General features: G+C 37.2%; 1 protein-coding gene across 2 annotated transcripts in view; it reads left to right on the top strand.

The window, feature by feature from the left end:
- The first annotated feature begins 1119 nt into the window (after positions 1-1119).
- Positions 1120-17883, top strand: part of CDIN1 (CDAN1 interacting nuclease 1) — a 211209-nt gene continuing 194445 nt past the window's right edge. For both annotated transcript variants that reach the window (XM_054565611.1, XM_054565613.1), the window contains exon 1: positions 1120-1448. In XM_054565611.1, the coding sequence (XP_054421586.1) occupies positions 1348-1448 (101 nt within the window). In that variant the 5' untranslated portion in view covers positions 1120-1347. The remainder of the gene's footprint in view (positions 1449-17883) is intronic.

The following is a 17883-nucleotide window of genomic DNA, read 5'->3' as shown; positions in this document are numbered from 1 at the left end:
GAGTCAAAGTGTAGGGAGCCTGTTAGACAATAGCTGGTAAACGCCATGTTCATGTGACCTATCGTTACCAAATATCCTTACACAGGCTATTCATCTTACATAGACCATCTTCTGGACAATATGCTGAGGAATTCTTTACTTTCCTAGTTAAGCTTAACAACTGTGTCATGAATTAAAAATCAGTTTTACAGACAAAGGAACTGAGGCTTAGATGAATTAAGGAATTTATCCAAGGAGTTATATCTAAACTTCCAACCCAGGCCTTATTCCAGATTATTTTAAAAACAAACAAACAAAAAAACACACGTTCTTTAATAAACACTTTTTCTTTCATTTGTTTAAAATGTTAAAATTTGAACAGGAACACAGTAACATGGCCTTCTAAGAACCACTGATTTTTAAAAAGGGATTAAAGAAGGGGCCGATGTCCTGGAAATTGCCTAGGCTCACAGCACCAAGGAAAACGGATTTATGCATTCGCTCATTTTTCCAAATATTTATCGAGTGCCTACTATTTTCTAAAAGCTGGGGAATCAGAGAAAATTAAGAAATGATTTCAGTCCTTGAGCACCTAACTGGGGGGGTCAGGCTTGAGAGTGTTATTCTTTACGGCAGGATGTTTGAGGCTGTCGGATTTGTTTTCTGATTGGTTTCCCAACAGGAACAAAACGCCACACAGTCTGCATAAGCTTGGCAAGTGTTCTCTCTACAGAGATCCTGGGGTTTTTGCTCTCAGAGTGCGGAGAGACTTGAGGGACGGCCTACTTTCCTTGTAGGTCAGTCACCAATTGGAGCGGCTTTAAAACCCGCGCGTTTGAAAGCGTATTCAAATCGGGCGCCCTGACAGTGGCTTTCCGGGGCTCACGCTTAAGGATTCCGGGACACTTGTGTGTCCTTGCTGCCCTTTCAGTGAGCCAAGACTCCCTGGCTGTTGGCAACTGGGAGAGTATAAACGCCAGGAACCTCCCAAGTTGATCCCATGTAGTCGCAGCCGGGATACCTGCGGGCCATAGAGTTAAGCTCCACCTCTGCCGGAGACCGCTACTTCCTGATTGGTTTGCCCTTAACTGACATGGCGGCCGCTTGCCTTCGGCCGGACCCACTGCGGCTGCTCAGAAAGCCGAGGCCGGGCAAGGTTGTCTACAGACTGCCCCCCGCCGCCGCGGAGCAGCTGGGTGAAGCCCAGGCTGTGCAGCTAAGGGTGAAGGGGTCTAGGGGCAGGCCAAGGAAGTCGAGGACTTAGCGCTGTGGTCCTCTGTGCCCACCCCTCATTACCCGGCACCAGGGCTGCTCGAGCCAAGGGTGTTTTCTACTTGTCCCTGCCACCTCCCAGACTCTTGGCCCAACATGATACTGACTAAAGCCCAGTACGACGAGATAGCCCAGTGCCTAGTGTCTGTGCCTCCCACCAGGCAGAGCCTGAGGAAGCTGAAGCAGAGGTTCCCCAGGTAAGTGCCCATCTCTCCTCTCTCACAGCCCTTTGCCTGCATCAACTGTGCCTAGGCAGCCAAGCCAGCACTTAGGAACCACGTGTCCCACATGTCAAGTGTTAGGAGATCAAGGCTGGTGAAAGAGGTTTCGTCTTTCACCATCCTGCCCTCCTTAGGAGACTCTTAATGGATGAATCAATTAAATTCAAGGTGACAGTTGTTAATTGAAAACTTGGTATGTGCTAGAGATGGGTGCACATAATAGGTGCTCCATAAATGTCTAGTGATTGACAGATACTAGGGATAAATGGCAGGTGGCAGGGCCCTCTCAAAATGTAAATCCCAATTGTAGCTTCAAAAGGATAAAACGAGGGACCATTTTCAGGTGGCCCCTGGAAACAAACCAGGGAGCACAGGCCTAAAGGTGCCTCCTGTTTGATTATGGCTCTCTGACATACTTAAGTGATCTCATATGTTCTCAAGCCAGTCAGAGAAAGGTATCTTAGAGATTCCACTGTTGGCTCAAGGTTGGTCTTTTGAATAATCATATGTATACACGTTCAAGGTATATTTCATACTTCCCTCCTCCCCAAAACACATTTTTTCCTTATGATTTTAGGATTATCCAACTTTCCGAGAAAGGACTTTAGGAACTGTACACTACACATTTTCTCATTTTGAAGACGTGCAAACTGAGCCCAGACATTACACAAAGAACCAGTCCACGGCAAAAAGTTTATTATATTTGTGACATGTCAAAAGAGTAAAATGTTTGTTTACTTTTCTTAGATTTCAAAACCAAATTCAAATTTGTGTCATTTTGTTTGGTGGCACTGAGCACTGTTAGCCCGTAATAGAGAACTTTTCTGTCCTTGATGTGTAACCCTTCACAGACATCACCATAGAAGTTCTATCTTGAGGAAAGCGATATTATTGGATAATTAGTATGAATAAACTACAAATTAAAGTGTAAGTTGAAGGTCTTTTATGATCTCAGTTTTTTGAAGGACTCAATTTTCCTTGTCTGTAAAATGAAGGGATCTCTTTCTAATCCATATTTAATTTAAGGTACTATTTATCCCTTTATAGTCTAAGATTTTTATCAGACTTGCTAACCTGGAACAAAATTGACAAATTGGGATTTAATTATGTGTCTTTAACTCTTGCCAACTCTGCCGATGAGCAGTGAAATTGGGTGAAGGCTTGTCAGCTACGGGAATGGGTAGATTTTCCTGGACAGTTTTAAAATAGAACGTACATTTAGATATGCTTTTCTCATGTACTTATATTACAATTGCATTTTTGCTTTTCTTCCTTTACCTATCCCTCTACTCTTTCTCCCTCTCTCATGCTTTTTCTTTTTCCATGGCAAATACCTTGTCCTCTCCCTAAGAGATGACCTCGCTGCATTCTTATGGACTTAACATGTACACTTATGAAGCAGTCCCTTCGTTTGGGACACCATGCTGTCTTGCTTATTCTCTTATGCACCCCTTTTTCTTCTTCTTCTTCATGATATATCCAGATACTATTCACTTTTTCCAAATACCACTTATATCACAAACTCTTCTTCCACTGGAAATTATTTACAGAGGCTGCATTAATCTGCAAAAGAAGGAATTAGCCATTTAGTAGGATGGGTGGGGGATTCTATAAAAAGTGTGATTTCGGAGTTGGCTTCACAGTTTTTGCCATAACACTGTTTTACTTTAGAAGGTCCTTGCAAGGGATTTGAACAACCTTTAGATTTGATAGATCATTTTACCAGAGAGTTGGTTGTGTATGGACCCCAGAGATAATTTCTGGTAGTTCAAAGAGGTTAAGTGGCTTGTCAAAAATCCCAGAGATGTTTAATGGCCAAACAGTGTCTTGAATACAGGTTACATAATTTTTAGTTCAGAATTCTATACCAAGCTGCCTTCATTAGTTCAATATTAATAATAATAACAGCAATTATTTTTGGTGGCATTCACATAATTTCAGTTCTTAAAAAAATCAAAGTACTGAAATGTTTTAAAAAGTTGCTAAAAAATTTAATTTTGATTTTAAAAGTAGGACTTGCTCAATAAAGAACATAAAAATTATTTATACTTCTATAGCTCAGAAAATTTCTCTTAACTTTTTAGGTATTTTCTTCTCATCCTTTTTTCCCACTGCAATACTATATCTGCTAAAATACATTGTAGATTTTGCTTTTTTCACTTAACATATTGTGAATATTCTCATCTTCAAAAATCTTTCACAATGTGTTTTAAATAACCAATATCACATTATAGATGTACTATCCATTTTCTTATTGTTTGAAATCAGGAGTTTTGTATTTCTATTTTTTGATATTATTATTTGTACATATATAATACCAAGTCCATTTATTTTCTTACTTTAGAATCCCAGAAACTGGGAATGACCATATCAGCAATTTTCAGGCTTTTAGTCTGCAGACCTCTTTACATTCCCAAAAAATATTGAATCCCCAAAGTACTTTTGTTTATATGGGTTATGTCTGTGGATATTTACCGAAATATAAGTTAAAACTGACAGATCTAATACAATTACTTATTAATTTATTTAAAAATAAACCCATTACATGTTAACATGTTTTTGTTACATACTTGATTAATAAACATTACTTCAAAAAAGAAGTGAGAAAACGGCCTTGTTTTATACTTGTGCGATTTTTTTTTTAACATCTGCCTTAATAGAAGGAAGACATCTGCTTCTGCATTCAACCTGTTGTGATACGTTGTTTTGATTAAAGTATATGAGGGAACTCAGGCCTCAGACAAATATGCACTTGGAAAGGCGAGAGTAATTTAATAGGCTTTTCAGATAATTGTGGATATTTTTGTTGCTACATAAAACCCAACAAGTGGTATTTTCTTAAAGGTTAATTGCAGTGTGGAATGTGAAACCATATCTTGGCCCTTTCTACTTTGTTATATCAAAATCCATTGGCCTGTCATGCACTTTGAGTGAATCTTTTACCAATGCATGATTTTTATCATCATGCATTGTTCGCTTGCAAAATGTTGATTGTGAGTTATGTAAGTCTCCCAAATGTTGTCACATTTCATTATAGAGCAGCAAAAAAATCACATTTGTTATTATCCCCTTGATCTCATCAGAAAAATCTGTAAGATTTGAAGTTGTCAAGCTTATGGTGATGGATAAAGAGTTTTCTAATATTTGAATTTTCTCTTGAAAGCTCAAATTTTATCATTGGCAACAAATATTATCACTTGTTTTCTTTGAAGTGACAGGCTCACATTGTTTATTTTTGAGAAAATGTCTGCCAGATACACAAATCTGAATAATCATACTTTGTGCATCACTCATTCCAATAAAATGGTTTCATGGAAAAAGCAGCTAGTTCAGCTCTCCAACAATCATACAAGTGCTTTTGCTTGAGACAGCCGTCAGACTTCTATATGCAGACGTGCTTTGTGTTTGCTTCTTACTTGGTTGTGTAGAATGTTAAATGTGTCTTCAAGGGTTGAGTATTAATAGTGAATCTGAAGATATTCCTAAGTGACACTGGCTTGTTTCCCCTTCAAGTATGTGGTGGTGAAGAATGCAGTGATTCCTAGGCCAGCTGCGCTGGCCATGATTTGTATCCAGGAGATGGCAACTTGATCCACCATTGTTTTTGCACTATCATTGCACATGTCACATAGGGAAAAAAGCAAATCATGTCTTAACTATTTCTATAAAGATAACTTTGACTTTGTGGAGCTCTGAGAGAGTCTCGGGGACTCCAGGAGCTCATTGAGCACACTTTGACAACCACTACCTATTTTATGTCAAAAGATATTTATGTTTTGAAAGATTTTGATGTTTATTGATAGCTTACTACCAAAAAGATTGTATTAATCCTATTACCAACAGGGCACGGGAGTATTTCTCTCTGCAACTTTTGCCAACGTTGAAGAGAGAATCATCATTTAATCTTTAATATGATGGATCAAGAATGACATCTCCTAAGTTGCATTTTTTATTATAATACATTGTATGTTTTCTCAGTCGTTTATTGACCATTTGGTTTTCTTGTTCTTGAATTCCCTGCCTGGTGTCCTTTGCCTAACTTTGTACTGAAGTTTGCTGTTATTGTTTATTGATCTGCATACGTTAAGGATGTTTATCCTATGTCCATATTTGTTGCAGGTCTTTCCATTGTTTGCTTTTAATAATTGTTCTATTTTTGAAATGCTTAACTTTATATTTAAGTTTTTTCTCATTTTTCCTTTTATGCTGAGGAAGTCCTTTCATGTCCTATGATGTAAAAGATAACTCTTTCTCTTAAATTTTCTCCTAGGTTCTTTATGGCTTTCTTTCTTATTGTTAATTCTTTAATCTTTGTAGCTGAAATTTCTTTTAGCATATGCTCAGAGATAAAGATGTAGCGTAGTTTTGCCCCATCTTAATTTTTATTTTACACCGCGGCTTGCACACTCTCTAGCTTCATTCCTCCATCACTTCTTTGTTTTCACTGAAATTGCACGTTTGTCTTTTCAAGTCAGTACATTGAACCTGGGCAATCCCTGTAGCCACTCTGAGCTCAGAATCCTCCAAGTTAAAATGAAGGGACAGAAGAATTTTGTGATGTCTAATATCTTACAGGTCCTATATTCACCCTCTTTCTATTCTTTTCTGTTCTGCAGTTTTATAGTACTGGGTCCTTTAGCCCCAAGAGTATAGGACATACTGTATTTAAATACTTGCTGAAGACACATTCGTTGATTTGCGTCTCTGAAATTATTTCCTGGACCTTCTTATTCAGTTTTAAGCCCCCAGCCTAATCAGCTTACATTTCAGATTACATTTTACATTATATTTTATTGTCTAAATACTGCATATGTATATCTGTAGAAACTGTTCCTAGAGAAATCTCAAAAGGAATACTTAAAAACTTATTTGGCTGAGCTCTCTGTGCTTAAAACCAGTACACGTGGTTCATTTTCTTGAGCTTTTCACCTGTCTCTGCCCTTCTCTGTCTTTCTGGTATATAATTTTGAAATAACTTTAAACTTACAGAAAAGTTGCAGAAATATTACAAGAGTTCTATACCCTTCATCCTGCTTGCCAGAACATTAACATCTTATATAACAATAGTATATGTAGTTGTCAAAATGAGGAAATTAATTTTTATGCAATACAGTTAATCTACAGCCCCCCCCCCCTTTTTTTCCCCTAATGACCTTGTTGTATCCCAGCATCCAGGTTCCCATTTCTATTCCAGGATCACCCATTAGATTTAATTGTAATGTTTTCTTAGTCACCTCCAATCTATGACTTTTATTTACTAGTATTTTGTTTTTTTATGATCTTGACACTTTTGAAGAGTACTGGTCAGTAGTTTTATAGAATGTCCCTCAGTTTGTGTGTGATGTTCTCTCATGATTAGATAGAGGATAAACATTTTTTGCAAGAAGACCCCAGAAGTGATCTGTGCCCTTCCCAGTGCATCCTACCAGAGGGTACATGACTTCATATGTCTTATTACTGCTGAGGTTAACCTTATTCACTTGGTTAAGGTGTGGTGCCTGCCGAGTTTCTCCACTGTACTTCGTAGGGCTACCCTTTGAAATTATGCAAATACTCTGTTTCTCACATCACACTTTTCCTCGCTGATTTTAGCATCCATCAATGATTCTTGCAAGAAACAGTTATTACTGGTATTTGCCTAATGGTGATTTTCTATTTCTCTCACTGGAATACTTTGCAACTAATCTCATCCACAACTACCATTTTATGTGAAACAATCCATTCTACAGTCAATCCATGATTTTCACTGCCGTTTATCCACCTTTTATAGTGGTTGGACTATACTAATTAACTGTGTGTTGACTATGTTTGTGGCACTATTTGAGTATTTTTTGGAAAATGGGTAGAATAATATAGTAATTCATTCTGAGTGAATTGTAATCTGAGGGAAGAGTGTAAAACATACACAATAGCTATAGGTTATTAGAATTATAGAATGTTAGAAACCAAAAGATTTGCTGAACAGTTCAGATATGCTTAGTTAAGTGGGATTCCTAGAAGAGATACACCTTTGTTGGAAATTCTGTTATTAGTAAACTAAACCCCTGCCACTAGTTTGATTTTTCCCTGAGTTCCCTTTCCATACATTAGTTATTTGGTTGCTATTTATGCCTTTACTTATGAGTCATAAATCAAACTCTTGACACCATAAATCTCTAAGCAAATAGGTGTCTTTACCATATTGCTGTACCTTTCCCTGAGGGATCTCGGCTCAGGTTTTTCTAATGGTGCCTTCCACATTTCTAAACATGATTTTCTGTCCTGGCCTGTAACATCTACTGTTTTCCCATTCTTGGAACACAGCACAGGAAACCCTTCACCCATATGAGGCTGTTCCTAGAGAAATCTCAAAACGAGTATGTAAATGCTTGTTTGGTTGGGCTCTCTGTTCTTAAACCAATACAGTGGTTATTTTCTTGAGATCTTCACCTATGTCTACCTGAGAGCTGGAGTTAAGGCTGGCTGTACTGTGTATTTGCCAGGGTTGAACTTCATGGGTCTTGGTTCTTGGTGGAGGACCAAGAGGTCCAGTCTGGTTAGGAGTGGAGTAGGTAAGGGACTTGCTCAGGACAAGTGCAATAGTTTTACTGAACTTTTATATTTATTTAGGATGACTGAGTTTAATTTGGTGCTGCAGTTGGCTACAGTTGTCCTTTTTTGAACAACATTCTTCTCTCCTGCCACCCCCCCCACCTGCGTCTCCCGCCCCGCGTCTCCCGCCCCTAGCCCCCAGCTCTCGGTGGTGCATTTAATCAGTCTGCTTTTCCCATAGGGTGTCTTTTATTCCATTGTTTCTACTTCTTGCTAACACTTTGTTCTTGGGAAGTGACTTGACTCTGCCTCTTTTTATATGAGTCACAGTTGCCTCATTTGCAAAAGGAGGGATGAAGCTCCACAGCTAGGAAGTAGAAAGAAGCAGGAGTCAAACCCTTCTTTAAGGCTGTGGTGAGGATTAAGTGAAATCAGGCATGCAGAAACTCTTAGTTTAGTGACAAGGACCTGGTAAGTACTTGATAGATGATAAATATTATAATTACTTTTGGAATTTAGTATATGGCCTATGGTAGAAGAAATATCTGAGTAGTAACCTTTTGAAACATATAAAACAAAGTTTTGCTTTGAAATGAAGGCCCATAGATTTGTAGAAAATAAATGTTTATGTGGATCAGGTGATTATATGACTGCAAACACATAGATTTGATCATTAGTTGAATTTGGCTCGGATATTCAAAACTTGCCTTAAATCTTTTGTAGTTACATATAATGCCAGCTTGTTTTTTTTAACTTTTAAACCTAGATTCACCGATTTTTAAGAATCATAGTAGCACATCACAATGTATAATTAATACTGTAGGGCTTGGTTTACTTATATGAGAAAATTATTCCTATTGGCCTTCTCTTCTCATTTTTGGTCAATTTTCTATACTTACACTAATGTGGTAGGCCTGAGTTCCAGAATAATGAGTAAGAATAACTTATAAAGGTAGAAAATGTCAGTCTTTTTTTGAACTGGAATTTTTTTGTCAGTTTTCCCAAAGAAATGTAATTATTTTACATGACTTTCAAAAATATTATCCATATACTCAGGAAATATATACAGAAGTATTTCTGTATTAAAAATTAGAGAAAATTGGAAAAGAAACTGGTCTAAAGGAAATTACTCTAAAAATTGGTCTAAGAAAAGAATATGGTTATTTCATCTATTTCCTTATCTTTTTAAAATGTGATTTTTATTCCATAAAATTTTAGGTATTTATTTCAGTTGCACTGTAGCCTAGGTTTTAAAGACTCTTGAAAGTTATTTTGTTATATGGCAAATTTACTTTCTAAAATTACTGCTTAGCTTTTATCAGATATTTGCGTTCCTTTGGATTTTCATAGTTGCAAAATTAAATGAGCTTGAGTTCTTGCAAAGGAGTACAGTATTTGAAGAAAATCTCAGATAATGTTATTCCAAGAAGAACCCACATGCTGACTATATTTCTTAATAGTGTGCAGGGAACTTTTTTGTTATTAGATTACTGACTTCATTTTTAAGTCTATATTCAGGCATCAAACTTCAGTCTACTAGGTAATAACCCATACCAGAATGTTTGCTGGTACAATAAAGAGGAATTATATATTTCCCTAGGAGAAAAATGTTCAATAGATGTATAGGGTAATAATATCAATATTTTATTATTTGACTTTCAACAAATGTTGATGGAATTCACCATTATGTTTTTATTACACATTTTGTGTGATTTTGCCATATTGGTTCAAGTTTCCTTAAAAACAAAACAACCAATATACAAGTACTTTTCCAGAGTAAGTATGAAAAGTGACCTTAATATATAAAAGTCATGGGCTGGTATGGAAATCATAATGGGAGATGGGTAAAGAATAAATTTTCCTTTATTTTATTTTCAGTTTTTTCTGAAGGGAACCTTTTTCAAATGTCTGATTCAAGATACCTGTCGTCTTGTCCCTTTCTGCTGTCAAATTGTATATATAGCGAGCTGATGTATAGTGAACACACTGTAAGTGTGGGGAGAGCTTGGAAGTGAATGAGAAGTCTCCACCTCTTACGGGAACAAAATAGGCAACTGGATCCAGCATGGCTTGGTTCATGGGTTAGAAAGCAGCACAGAGCAGCCTGTGCCTCCTGTAGCAAAGATGGCACAAGGCGGCCATGAATCCAGCCTCGCCCTGGCCTCTTTGGGGAACTAAATACCTGCCTCTACTTTTCTCTTTCTTTCCAGCCCTGCCTTTCAGGGAGGCATCTTGATAACATATATGTTAAGAGTTAATAGTTCTTCCTCATAACCCAAAGCTTTCTTCATGTCAAAGAACAGCGACATGCTTGACAACGTCAGCTCTTTCAAGTGCTCTCCCTTGGCTGAGGGAGGGATCTTTCTGTTCCTCTGGCTTCAGGATAGCGAATAAAATTTTTTGTTTTTTTAAAGTTACTGTGGCCTTCAAATTGTGACCGAACAAACGCCTGAAGTTTCACTGAGATCACAGAAGGTTAAACTGTCTCCGGACTTATTTCTTTTATGCATTTTAAATACTGAGATTCAGCTGCTAAAAAGGTTTAACTATTAAATTTAGAGTATAACTTCAGGACCATGGGAAGAAGTATTTTGAAAGAAAGCCATACAACTAGAGGAAGAAAGTAAGGTGGCCTCATGGATCTTGACACTGTTGCTCAGGCAAATACATAAATACTGGGTCTTTCCCTGTCCAAAACACTGCCCCTGCTAACTGGGGCAACTCTGGGTGACTCAGTTCTATTTCTGAGGTTGTCCTAGAAGCAGTAGTCAAATCAAAGACCAAGCCTTAAAATACATGGTGCATTGTCACCATGCCCCCAACCCTCCAACTCATATTTATTTTTCATTTAAAATTTTTTAGTTATTGTTGAGATCCGTCCTTTGCTCCAGGCCCAAGAAAGGATGTATAAACTCTGATCTTGTGTTTAATCCTGTTTTAGGAAATAGGAGACAGGGCAGGCTCCTGATATTTACAAGTGTTATCACTCAAGACTGTTGAAAATCTCCAAATACGCAGCTAGCACTGTATAGGATAGAAGGTCTGTGAGCTTTGGATCCAGGTCTTTGGCTAAGCTCACTTACGAGCTGTTTGACTTGCTGCTCGCCCAGTCAGCCTATTGATATGAAAGATTCAGATTTACATTAAGTGTATGAATTACTGTTTGTAATGAATATTTATGATTACTCTCAAATAAAACTGTGTGTGTTTAATCTAGGAATACTGTGGGCACCCAACACCAGCTTTATTATAAATAGAAGTGCAGCGTGAGACCTCTGTGTTTGTCACTCATGCCTGTGTCACGCCGTAGCCTCCTGTTTCTGTAACTGATGGTGAGATGGTACCTAAGACTTGTGTGCTCTTTGTATATGACCTTTTTTGTAGATGGCGTCTGGGAGGGTAAAGTGTTGTTTAACTGCATCTTCTTATAATTACACATGAAATCAGACTGGAATTCTTTTTTTTTTTCTTTCAATATTCTGTTTCTATCTACGACCCTCTCAAGCCAATATCATCTTTTACTTAAGATTATGTTACCCTGCTATTTGCCTTTGCTGATAATATTGGGAGGGAAAGCTAATACAATTCGAAATTAACTTGCACTTCAAGCGTCATTTAGTTAAGATAGTAAATGGACTGGGCACAAGAGAGAGATTCTTTATTGTATAGTATTAAAAACCCCACAGACTCTCACAACCTAGGTGTAACACATAGCTCACAAACATTATTTCTTAACTGATAAAGTTTACATTATCTAGATTATTATTTCCTGCAGCCAACTACAATATATTATACTAAAAAAATACACTTGACCTCCAGTTTATAACGTTTTGCATTTTTGTTTGCACTTTGGTAGCCATGTGTGGAACTCTTCATGCGCAGATCACAAAAATTTCTCCAGAGGGACCTACTTACCTCTCTTACTGTTTCAGACAGTGACTTATAGAGTCTTGGATCAAGATTGGAATTTGAGATCAAGTCAAATTGATTAATGTTGCAGATGCAGAAACTAAACGGGGAATGTCACCTGGTGATTTGACTGAGGTTCCACATCCAGAGGCAAAATTTTCCATTCATGCTCTTTAACTCAGATCACAGATTCTCATTGCACTTGGGGGCCAGGAGGTATCAACAAGGAATGAATGAATGAATCTAGCTTGGCTGGGATTGTGGCAAAGCGAAAGTACCTTTGTGTACACTAGCAGAGTACCGGCCGTTTTATGCCAGCCAGGTATTGCCATCCAGGACTGTGGGCCCATTGCTGCCAGGTCTTCTGTTCTCTAGAAAGCAGCTCTCGATCTGACTTTTTAAGGAAAAAATATCCTGACTTTTAAATGTTGTCAATTTGTTTGAATTTTTCAAAGCACTGTGTGGGCCAACAGTTTTCTGGCCAAACAGAACAAGTCTGTGGGCTGAATTTGGCCTACCGCCAGTGGGTACTGGAGCTGTCTCTTTCCAGCCTGTGAGAGCTGATCGTGAGCATCTTTTCCCCACTCTACAAACTGTGACCTTGAATTAGTAGCTTAAAATCAGCCACGGTGGAGTGTTTACACCACAGAAATTGGCAAACACTGCCTACCTGAATTCCCCCCACTGTTCCCCACACCACTGCATACCATCACCGGCTTGAGGTGTATTGCGTTTTATGGCCCTGTGGCTTATCTTTTCCATAATTTAATTAAGCCAGTTTATTCTCATTTTTATGTTTTTTTTTCCCTTGAAGAGTGCTCAAAATATATCTGCATCTCATTTATTTCTATAATATTTTTATGTGTTGGGATCTCCTTTTTTTTTTTCTCTTGTGCAAAGAGAGGATATATATCTTTTCCCTACTGTAGTTTGTGTGGGGGCTAGAATTCCAGTCTTGAGCCTTAGCAGTACCTAGTATATTATAGGTATTATAATACATAGTGTGACAGATATTGATTGAACTTGAATTGACCTGAAGAAAATGCTGCTTGGTTTAAAAAAAAAATGCCATATACACATGTCTCACTTAGGAAAATTAATCCCTTTCAAATTAAATTAATTTGATAAATTCAGGAACAATATAGCGATTCTCCACTCTGCAGGAATTTAGAAATACTTCAGTGGTATACCTGAGGGTTTATCATGCCAGAAGTTACTTAGAGAAACTTCAAGCTTAGGTGTTACATCTTCAATTGGCAGTTACTCTAGTGTAAAAAAGCAAATAAAGCACCCCTGCAATTATAATGAAAAACAATGGGAAGATACTTAATTGATCACAGTATAATTGGAATTAGAGCAGTTTTATAAAGACTCAATTGTCACATGTTCAGATGCATTTCTTTTCTACATTTAAAGTATCAGTAATAAAATAATATGTCAACATACAATTAAAATAGAAATGGGCAATACAATTAACAATGTTAGGCAAGAATACGTGCATTTTGGACTGACAAGTGGAATTCTTTGTGGGGACAGGCCTGCAGGAGTGGGCTGGCCAGTGATGCTGAGTTTGGCAGAGTTGTCATAGACTGTGTTCGACCTTAGGTGGTTTAGTTAGCTCTGTCTGCTTATGGCTGATTATTTTATAAATCAAAAGGAAGCCAAACCCTATTACTGAGAACTCCAAGGGCATGTTCAGGTTTCTTTCTGTTGTTGTTGTAAAGGCCATTTTATATATTGGTTTAAAGGACTTGGTTCTGAAAATAGACATAGGAATTCTGGCTTCATGACGTGCTTGCTGGGTGACGTTGAGTAACTTTCTCCACCTCTCGGTGCCTTTGTATCCTTATTTATAAAATGGAATTGTTACGAACTTGAGATAAATTAGTACAATATAAAGTGATTAGCACAGTTCCTGATGCTGTGTCGAATAAGTTTTTGCTGCTACTGCTTCTGTTATCATTATTGATTTAAGGACGTTCACTGCAGTGGTATATGTGCTTATAATACTTAGACTCAGAATATTATAACTGAAAAGATTTTTCCTAAAGCCAGCCCCATTATTTTCCTGGTTTCCAAAGTAGGTTTCCTATTAACCCCGAAGGGTAGAAGGAAACCTACTACCCCCCGGGATTAATAGGGAACCTACTTTTAGTAAATGACGGTGAAGTCCTTAGGTGGTACTGGCAACCAAGATGTGATATTCCATTGATGACAAATGGGCATATTGAGGTTTAGGTTGATTCTCTCCACTCCACCGCCACAATAGAAAATGGTTATATAACAAGAACATTGCCTAAGACAGAATAAGTGAGAAAATGTAAAACCCAAGAATTTCAAAGTACTTTCCTGTCTAACTACTGTTCTCAGCTGCAATGCCCCATGTTCTGGAAGCTGTTTCACATTCTTGCCTCACCTTGATAACAAGGGGGTTACGAATTTATGAAAGATATTTGGGTGAATAACAGTTTTGGAGTCAGGGTTCTGTCACCAGGAAGCAGCTTGAGTCCAATAATCATGTGAATGTAGGTCTAAGACTTCCAGGGCATGGAGATTTTGTAAGACACCAGGTCACCCTATGAGTGTGAACACTAATTTTAGTGTCTAATATAGGTATTAATACACTTGAAGAACCAGTGTTTTTTTTTAACACTCTCAGAATCTGTTCATGGTATTAATAATGATTATCAAAAGACTGTGTGGTAAACATAAAGAAATTATATGAACTTTTAGAAGAAAATAGATTTATTGTTCCTTAAGACTTTGGTTTTTATTAATTGCAATGTATTCCAGAATGCTGCTGGCAATGAATTTGTTTAATTTATCTTATTTTTGCAGTTCTGCTGATCCTATAGTTGCAATAATAATGAGTTGGGCAAGACAATAATATTTTCCCCTTCCTTTTCTATTTTGTTTATTATGGAGTGTGTCTTCCTCTAGGTTCTAGGTCACAGGGGTGCTTTCAGGTTTAGACCTACTTCCCTTAAGTTACTTAGGCCGAATTGAAATAAAAGTATTAAGACTGGCTAGAGATTTTTGTGCTTGAAAAAAATACTTAAAAATTTGAGTGACATTCTGAAAAATAGCGACCGATGGCCAATGGTTATGGAAGGAGAAGTCATAATTATACTATAGACTATATTTCAAGGAGAATTATTTGCCAAATAACTCTTCTGAAGTATGGAAACAGAACTTGGTTAGTGTTATTTCATCTGTTAGAGGTGTGTAAGTAGTCTAGATTTGGTACGTTGTCATGAAAAATATTTTATTTTGTGATAGCTTTTTGGACAATTGTATTCTGCACTGTATTACAATGACACAATAAATTGCTGAATATACTATCTGCTGAATATGACTTTACCATGAAAAATTTGATGCATGAAGAAGGAAAGGTTAGAATATATTAACCTTTTATGACAAGAGACTTAGAATTTTGACCTAATACAGGTGACCTTTGTGCGCAATAAAAGTGAGCTTAATCTTGAGGTCAAGGTTGAGGTGAAAGGCAGGGCAAGGTGGTGGAGCTTATGCTGATTGGTACTTCAGAGCCTACCTAGCTATTGGCTAAATGGGAGCCTGGCACTTTTCTTTTTTTTAATTTTTAGCATTTCCAGGAGCTTATTTATAGCAAGTTGTTTAGCTGTTTAATGCCACCCCATTTCCTCAAAGCTCAGCTATCTGTGTAGTTGTGGTAAGTTTATCTGTTTGCGTAAAGTTTACCATTTCTGACTGAAAGGTGTGAGTGTACTGTTATGTACTGTTCCATAGATAACCAATAGTTAAAAATAAAAATGTTGCTATGGCTTATAGAAAAGACAACTGACATATATAACCTTGGAACCGAAAATATATCTTCTTTTAAGAGGCTTATTTCTTTCACAAATTGAACTTTTGTCATCTAACTTTGGAACTGTCAAAAGAATCTTGAAGTGGTTTGTACCTTTACCTAGATTATAATTAAGAGAACACTCACAAATTATTGTCTTAAAGGGTTTAAATGATTTAGTGACTGGTTATTCCCTTGAAAATTTCTTTGAGATGCATCTGCTAATGCATTTACATTATAATAAGATATAAAGTATTTTTAAGGTTTTTGCCTGCTGTACATAGGGGGAAAATTGTTTTAAAACATAAATTCACTATCAAATGCATCAACCATTTTATCATAGACGAAATTGTACCTTAGCAAATATCAGGAACAAATCTGCTGGTGTTATATTGGCTACACATTTACTGAATATTCTGCCCAAATACTTGGCTGAAACAACAAACATTTGGAGGAGAGAATCAGAGACTCTAATGGAAAGAACCGTACTCTTTTAATCGAGCCTGTAAAATATTCCCCGGGACTGATCAGCTCCGAAGCGCTGAGGTTTGATGATTGGAATGGCAGGAAACCATGCTTTCAGGACATAACGAATTGACGAGGCCATCCATCATTCGTTAGCACACACTGAAACGTGGGCTATGTGTGCAAAGGCCTGTGATTTAGTAAATACTTGGGAGATGAATAGAGCTTACACACAAGGGAAGATATTGCTGTCCTTCAGCAGCCTGAGACCCAGGCGCCTGCTGAGAAGGCCATCTGACGGCACATCATCAGTAACTGGCCTGTCACAGTCAGCGGTGCCCACCGACCATCGCCAGTATATTAAATGCATTTTTAATATCTGCTTCAGTAGATTTAATGAAGAAAATTTAGTTTCCATACTCCAAGCACTGCTTCTTCAAGTGTTCTAAGGCATGGACTCTTGCCTGTACAAGAAAGGGGGGAGACCATGCTGGCCGTTAGGGAGTTGATTGAAAAGGACACTGAGACAAAGTAATGTGCGAATAAAAAAAAGCTTTTAGCAGAGTTGGCATCTTGTTGATGTAAAAAGCTCTCTTTTTTTTTAATTCTCTTCTTTCACAAGCTTTTCCCCTAGGAGGGTTGTACCTGCTGGTAAGAGATATAAGCCTACTGATCTAAAAGGAGATATTATGGTTTTGGCATAGCCTGCATAGAAAGACTCAATTTTAATGTGATTTGAGATACTGTTTGGTTCTTAGCATATTTGAATGACTATATAGAATAGGATTTTTCTCTACCTAGTTGCTTCCGCATTTTTGAACGTTGAACTTTACTCGTTAATCAAGTTAGTATATTTTTGTCCCGTGTCATGCAGAACAGCTCAAAATGAATGTGAAAAAAATCAGTGGCCAACTTGATTAAAAAGTTCTCTGAAACTTTGTTAGGTTATAAGGTTTCTTTAAAACCTGTAATTTTTAAATGTTCTATTTTTATATTCCAGCAAAGTATGCAGATTCGTTCTTTTTAATGAGTTTCAGTGTTGACATTATTTACTACAAAACAGCAAGACAACCAATTAGATATTGTTGCAAGCATGCACTTTAAAGGTTTCCCGTCTTGTTAAAAAAAAAAAAATCCAGAATATGCTCTCATGTTCACAGAAGAAGCTACGGAATAGGTCCTATAAATCTGATTCCTGCCTGTGTCAAAACAGTAATGTATTAAATGCATATTATTATAAAAATTTAAGACATGTCTTAAACACACTTACATTTTTATAACACATGGCAATATTAAATAATACATTTCCTTGTTAGCATCTGTTTGCCGTCATTGTTGGCAAGACCTATGATTTATTGCTTAAATTAATGACCAAGACCATTTTGGACCTGATATATGCCCCTAAGCTTATTACATCACTAAATAAAATAAAATGTATGCACTTGTGACAGAGTTATTTTTATAATTGTTTATCCCTTTAAGTGCCCTATTCAGTGATTCACTGAAAGGTTCATAATGGTTGGCTTGTAACCAGAAAATAATCTTGGAAAGGTAAAATATATTTCTTGACTAGAAATAAAATGCCAGAGTGATGGTGATGATAGGGGTCCCAGAAAGATTTTGCAACACTCAAACTCGTTCCATTCTTCAGTGCTCTCAATTAACTCTTGCTGAATGTGT

The sequence above is a fragment of the Pteronotus mesoamericanus genome, unplaced genomic scaffold, assembly GCF_021234165.1.
Source record: "Pteronotus mesoamericanus isolate MK-2021 breed Mesoamerican mustached bat unplaced genomic scaffold, CSHL_Meso_final contig_164, whole genome shotgun sequence".
Classification (NCBI taxonomy): Eukaryota; Metazoa; Chordata; class Mammalia; order Chiroptera; family Mormoopidae; genus Pteronotus; species Pteronotus mesoamericanus.
The sequence above is the reverse complement of the archived record's forward strand: the minus strand, read 5'-3'. Positions and strand labels throughout refer to the sequence as shown.